We start from the raw sequence: 7,221 nt of genomic DNA, 5'->3' as shown, positions 1-7,221 counted from the left end.
ATAAACAAAATGGAACATAAAATGTTATATTAGTTTTTTATTTATTATTGATTTATTTTTAAGCACAAATTGTAATATCAGAAATTTTGCACGTTGAATGCGATCTTCACGACACTTTTACCGCGTTAATTACACTAACAAGTTTTAAACTCAAAAGCGAAAGCATTTTTGAAAAAGCTTTTTTTTACATTACCTAAAGTGTTTTAAAAAAATCATGCAATCGATCATTGAAACTAATTGTCTAGTCGAAGACTCTGTTTGGGATTCAATTTATTGCTGGCATACCCAAACTGTCAGGAACATAAATCCTAGGCAAAAACTTGCAAAGCCCTCTGTTTTACTCTCTAAAAGCCTTAAGCTTGACGCACTAGCAGCAGAATTCGATTCCTGGCAATCATTCATTGCGTCAATAAAGGTGGTAGCCGGCAGCTTCAACCGTTTCGCTTCAACTGCATTCGCATTTCAATTCAAATTAAAACTTTGCTCGAACTTTAAACAGGGCTTACACAGATCTCCATCCTCGATTTTTCGTCCCGGGCCAGCACTTAAACGAGCTCCTGAGCTCAGTTAAAAATCTAACGCTTCGTTGGCCACCGAAGAAGGCGTAAGTAAGTGTGCATTGAACGGGGCAAGTAAGTTGTAGCTCTCTAAAACTCTTCTTCCTTCCCACACGTATTTGGTGCGGATTGAAAACTACAGCTAATGCCCAATAAACTTTATGCATTTCCATATAAAATTTAAATTTACTATGGTCCCCCAACTATCATCCTTTCACTTGCTCGCTTTGATTTCATTAACAAAAAGGCACACATAAACAATTAAGTAGTAGAATTCCAAACACGTTCTATGTGTATCCAAAAAGAAAAAAAGAAAATGCCCTAGTAAACTAGTGGACTGGTTGATTCAACCGGTAATTCCTTTAACTTTGTGTAAGTTCCTGTTTGCGAAATTTGCTAGTCATTGTTAGTCTTCTCGGCAGGCAAGGTTTTTGATAACAAAATCTAAGTCGTAATTTAAATGTAAGCAAACTTCCGTATCTGTTTTCAACCCAAAATTTTGTTATCTTACTTTGGTCGTCATATGCTGCGTATTTGCAATTCTCGTGTATCGTGGCAATTTTAAAGTTTTAAAGAAATTCAAAAAGGTAAATGCTGATTGAGCTAAAATTTAATTCACAGCAATTCAAAACGGAAAAGCGGTAACCAACAAACTATGGACATTTTTGCAGGCAAAACTGAGCAAGAGCAAAGTCATTGCAAATATATTGTATTCGTTTAAAATTATATGTGCCGCAAATGGCTAGATTGACACGGCCATTGATACTGATCAAGAATAAATTTACTTTATAAGAAAGCGTTTCCCTTCAACCTGAAAGAGCTGTTCGCTCTTTGCTTTACAAAACACTATACATAAAAGGAAGCTATCTGTGGCAAGCCGTAGTTTTATTACTCTTGTAGTTATATGGAATATGTATTAGTCAAATTCGCCAGTCTGTGTGTACAGTAATATTGTACAGTAAATTACCATATCTCTAAACAGTTTGGCGATTTGTGGTCCTTATAACCCTGTAGGCATAACATAGATCGGAAAGTTAAATTACTAATTTCTAGCTGATCCTGATCAACAATATATAAAATAACTTTTAAGGTCGAAAATGCCTCTTTCTACCTTTTACATACTTTTCAGCGGCTGCAACATACACTTTTGCTCTACTAGTAACGGGTATACAAATGGACTTAAGCTGCCATAGGGGCTAGTCTAATAATTTTTTTTTTTTTTTACCATTTTTACCTTCAAGTTGCCAAAGCTTACATTCTTAGTCACTTTAATTTTAGTGTCAAATTATTAAACTATTTATTGTTTAAAAAATGAACTTTCAAACTCTTCAGGGTGTTTCTTTTGTTAATGTATATGTGTGCCTTTCTCTGATATGGTCTCATGGCATTAGTATCTTTATTGTCGTCTGTCCTCAGATTTTCTGGTGATTGTCAAGGTCCAAGGTCCAATGCTTTGACCTTTGTAAGACACGGAGGGCCACCAAATCGCGATTGATTTCTAGGAAAATATTTATTTTGAAATTTATTAGCTGAGTAACGGGTATATAATAGTCGGGGAACTCCACTATAGCGTTTGCTCTTTTTTACTTTTATTTTATGCATGCACAGCAAATCCTCAGGCAATATGATTGATTAATAATTAGGCGTATTTTCCTGTCCGCGCTCCGTGCTCCAGTTTAAAAGAATACTGGGCTACGACACTGGGAAGGAGAACTAAAACTCAAATAGAGAACTCAAAGAAGCTTTGTTTGCTTTTGACAGTCATTATGGCAAATCAATCAATTTCGACTGCACGTTGTGCCTTGCATTCCACAAGCACACCATTCACTGTTTCTATTGGTGTTTCTGTTGTAGTTTAAACAATCAATCTTCACTTAGCGACACAACCAATACACATTTCTTTCACCAAAATAAAATAAATACATATAAATACATATTGTGGACAAGTCGACAACCGGCAGTTGGTGCAGGTAAAGATTTTGCATCTTAAAGTAAATCGTGTTAAAAATCTGATTTAAACTAAAACTGTAAAGAACTTTAATCCGTTTTGGTTTTCAGGTATTTCTTGGAAAAATTATGTATGCACTTACACATATGAACTACTACTGGATCTTTCCCAAATTATGTTGATTTTGAAGAAAACATATATTTCTCTACATTCAGTGGGCAGAACAAGTTTAAGTACACTTTGCACCGAAATTTCATAAAGAATGTTCGTAAACTTATTTTGCCCACTTACCACTAATTTTTATTTACCTAATTTTTCATTAACTTTGGTAAAGACAAAAGCCTCTAATTAAAAAGATTTTAAATTGCTAATATATTCATATTTAAAACAAATTGTAAACTGCCTGTAATTAAAAGTATGTGTTGTTTCGTAAAATCTTATTTGCACATTTTCGCACTTAATTATTGGCAAAACGAAAGGAAGTCTTAACCGTAGATGGAGCCCTACTAACGTGCTGGGGAGCTCGATCAATTGACAAGGCGCTGTCACATGTGGTGTACGCGTTTTGTTCGTACAAAACCACTGAAAATGGCGGCTAATATCATTTCATTTATTGAGCCGTCTCCTGTGTGTCCCTGTCCCTTGTGTGAGTGTAAATAGATACAAGCACGTTAATTTCCTCTCTGCTTTTTAGTGCGTTCTTTCCGACGTTTCGACATCTAAATTTACTTAACTATAGACTTGTATGCCAGATAGCTGAAATTTGAGTTGCCAATATCTTTGGACATAAAGGAAACAAAACATAATTGAAAAAAATTATTCAGCGAAGTGTTGTTGCCGTAATTTCTCAAACTGTGCGATGTATTTAGGTTTACTAATAGACAATTTTATGAGCCGCAACATTTTTTTTTATAAAAAACATAAGCACGTCCAGGCCAACATCACAACGAGAACCAGACCTTATAAAAAGATTAAGCGGGTTGGAATTTTTGATGTTGAGATATGAAAAATTGTGTGGAAATATTACAAATTAATCAAAAATAAAACATTTAATTTTGGTAGTATGCTTTATAATTAAATTCTTCTCAATATGTCTGCATAAAATCAAAGCATTCAGTTGTACACCGGTTGGGGCTGTAGAAAAGGTCAAAAATCCATTTCGATTAAAATTTGTTTTTGTTTGGCAAAAACGCAGGTGCAAATTGCAAAGGTTTTAGTTACTTTAAATTGATATTTTTTAGGATTTGACCAGTTTAAAATGTGCGGTTATCCCTGCAATCCTTGCGCCGCTTTGTGTCCTTGCGGCGACTGTGGCCCAAGTGGATTCTATGACCCCTGCTTTGGACCCTTAAACGGGGGACGTTGCTGCTAAAATTGGGTTCGCTGGTGTACAAGAATCTCAACGAAGCCACGCCCACAAATCGTGAAAGTCTATCACGACATTTTCATACATGGTTAGAGCTTAGCTATTGAAAACTGTAGCAGCTAGAGGGAAGCGCTTCCGACCCTATAATATAGAATCAAAAGCCGAGTCGATCTAGCGTACGTCCGTATGAGCGTCTGGACCTCGGAAACTGTAAACGCTAGATCAAAGCGTGAAAGTTTGTCCCATCACTCAAAGACATGTTGGAACACAGCTACACAGTTGTAGAGATTTATTATGTTGATCGAAAGCCAATTCTTTGTTGTATATAAAGAGTAATCTTCGTCCTTGACAGTTTTTATTTTGCCGTTTTAAGCCATTGCAAGAGTCTCGACTGGAAATTCATATTAAGAGTAGGGTTTGTAAAAAATATGACGAGCTTACGTTTGACGGTTCCGATTTTGTGCAAGCAACTAAAGCTGCTAAAACTTCTTTTTGGTCTTCCAACCCACGACAAAAATTAGCAGCAACCACCCCGCCAGAAACCAGGACCGCTTGCCCCACACCAAGAGTTAAATGGACCGTTGTAGGGACCAAAACAAGGATCGTAGAATCCACTTGGTCCACTACCTCCGCAGGGACACAAAGCGGCGCAAGGATAGCAAGGAAAGCTGCACATGGTGATTTGCTTTGTCCTACAAAAATAAATATAAGGACAAAATAGAAACACAAAAAAAGATCAACTCACGGTAATTGCTTAGCACGAAAAAATAAAAATAAAATTTGAATTTTTGTCGTCTCGTAACTGTCCAAAGAGTTTGAATTCCAATGTTCTACTAAGCTAGATATGTTTAGGAAACAGCGTTAAAAAGTACTTTAGCTTGATTCAGATTTCAAGGCATCCCTTTCTGTTGTAAATAAAGGATTATTTTTTAGCAACTTTATTTTTGGCAGCCCTAGTTTTTACAGTTCACGCTAGTTTTTTGTCTTGTACCCCTTGTTAATATTTTAACCATGAATCGTTTAACAAACGAACAAAGGTTGCAAATTATTGAATGAGTGTTCGGCTAAGAAAGTTCATTGGGCCGTATTTCTTCAAAGATGATGCGAGTCGCAATGTTACGGTGAATGGAAAGCGCGTTCGTGCAATGATAGCTCTTTTTTTTGCCCAAAATGGAAAAGCTTGGCCTGCATGACATGTGGTTCCAACAAGGCGGTGCCACATGCCACACAGCACATGAAACAATGGACCAACTGAGAGGTGCGTTTATTTCACGTTTGGGTCTGCTCAATTGGCTGCCTAAATCGTGTGATCTAACGCCTTAGATATTTTTTTTTGCGGGGCCATGTCAAGGCTCATGTCTATAGGGACAAGCCCGCAACAATTGGAGCATTGGAATCATTGTTCCTATCGGAGCTACACCCTAAAGTCGTCCGATCCGGCTCGTTCCGACTTATTTACTACTTGCGGTAGAAAGACAACTTTTGGAAAAGTTTCATGCAGATAGCTTTAAAACGGAGAGACTAGTTTGCGTAGAAACGGACGGACAGACGGATGGACAGACGGACAGAAGGACAGACGGACATGGCTAGATCGACTCTCCTAGTGATGCTGATCAAGAATCTATATACTATATAGGGTCGGAGATGTCTCCTTCACTGCGTTGCAAACTTCTGACTGAAATTATAATACCCTCTGAAAGGGGATAAAAATTGCCATCTTTTGGTTTATTTATTTAATATTTATTAATTTTATAATGATTTATGATGAAGTGTGTGTATTTTAGTTCACATATGAGAAGATATGAGTGCTAGTTCTATTTTATGGGTAATAGTAATTGTTAGGCGTGTCAACATTGCATACTCGCTTGGGATCGGGTCCATAGAGGCAAACATGAACACATGAATAATTCATATGCATATGTACATATATAAACATTGAAGTTTTCGATGGGCACAGATGCTTGTAAATTCAACCATAAAATTCGTCGATGTCGCAGAAATACTATAGATTTCATTCATTAGTGTTGGGTAAACACGCTCACTTTGGTTTACAAGTTCTGTTGCTCACTTTTTATTGAGTGAACCAACTCACTCACTTTCTTCACTCACTTGTTCAGTTGCCACTTGATTAATTGTTAAGTTACTCACTTGCTCAGTTGTTAAGTCGCTCATTTGCTCATTTGTTCAGTTTTTTTATTTTCTCATTTATTTGGTTGTTCAGATGATTAAGTTTGCTTACAAGTTTCACTTGCTAACAATTTTTTTGGTTTAATAGGATTGATAAAAATAATATAGGACAAATAACACGGTCGTACGGTCTTATTAAAGATTATAAAATCAGTACAATGTCAAATGGCGTGCTATTTAATATTATGTACATATTAATTTAAGTAATATTAGGAAACAACTAGTCAGCGCAAATAAAACAATTGACCGAATAAAGATCTTTAAGCAACCTCTTAACCCTCTACCGCATTCATAGCCATATACGTCTTTATTACTTTAATAATTTATTTTTGTGATAAATCGGTTAATACGCTAATTGGAATGTTATCAGTAATTCTCTTTGCACTATTTTTAGTTTGAATTATATTTTTAAAACTTTTTTGTGTTGCCTTATCTCAAATTTCAAACAGTTTGGTTTAACCGTCTCAAGCAGTTGAACAAAAAGTAAATTTAGCTGAATTTGAAATTTAATTGGCTTTGTTAATAAACGCATTTATCGCTAAAAATAATTTTTAATATTATTTTAATCATACGGAATATAAAGTTTTCTTTAAAATAAAATAATTTCTCCATAGGTAAGCATCTCATGCGCATGAGCACCAGATGGTCGAAAGACACATTCCAGACAAAAAGACGAGAAACCGAGAAGACGAGATAACGAGAGTATGAGAAGACGAGGAGCAGCCACAGAGTCGAGAGGACGACACAGTACTTGACGATATCCAATTGAGTAAGGACGTGCTCAATTTAATGATTTCAATATTAGAACCCTTGATTTAAATATTATAATTTAACTCTATACTTTTTTAAATAACTAAATAAAAATAAAAAAAACTACAAAACAAGAAAAACATTCATGCAAGAAACTGCTGAAGCCAAATAAACTATGCCAAACACTCCCTTAAAAAATGTTTAAAGGATTTCGATATATAGCATACAAATATGTATGTATTCTTGCTTAGCATCAAAAGTATATATATAGAGTTGAAAACATCTGACCAAAATTAATGTAGTCTCGGCAGGGGTTAACAATTTCAAAATTAAAATTTTTTCAGAAAATCTAAAATTACACGCCTCAAAAAATTTAAAAACGGCCTAAGTTGTAAAAAAATTAAAATCTTTAA

The 7,221-nt window shown here is 35.4% G+C and overlaps 1 protein-coding gene across 1 annotated transcript; it reads right to left on the bottom strand.

Moving 5' to 3' along the window:
- Nucleotides 1-4,143: 4,143 nt before the first annotated feature.
- Nucleotides 4,144-4,773, bottom strand: LOC128253427 (uncharacterized). The gene is made up of 3 exons (XM_052981807.1): nucleotides 4,617-4,773; nucleotides 4,313-4,563; nucleotides 4,144-4,262 (listed from the first exon to the last, which is right to left on the bottom strand). The coding sequence occupies exon 2, from the start codon at nucleotides 4,545-4,547 to the stop codon at nucleotides 4,389-4,391; it is 159 nt and encodes a 52-aa protein (XP_052837767.1). The 5' UTR covers nucleotides 4,548-4,563; nucleotides 4,617-4,773; the 3' UTR covers nucleotides 4,144-4,262; nucleotides 4,313-4,388.
- Nucleotides 4,774-7,221: the final 2,448 nt, after the last annotated feature.

The sequence above is a fragment of the Drosophila gunungcola genome (genome assembly GCF_025200985.1).
Source record: "Drosophila gunungcola strain Sukarami chromosome 2L unlocalized genomic scaffold, Dgunungcola_SK_2 000008F, whole genome shotgun sequence".
Lineage (NCBI taxonomy): Eukaryota > Metazoa > Arthropoda > Insecta > Diptera > Drosophilidae > Drosophila > Drosophila gunungcola.
This window is presented reverse-complemented; position numbering and strand designations above follow the sequence as displayed.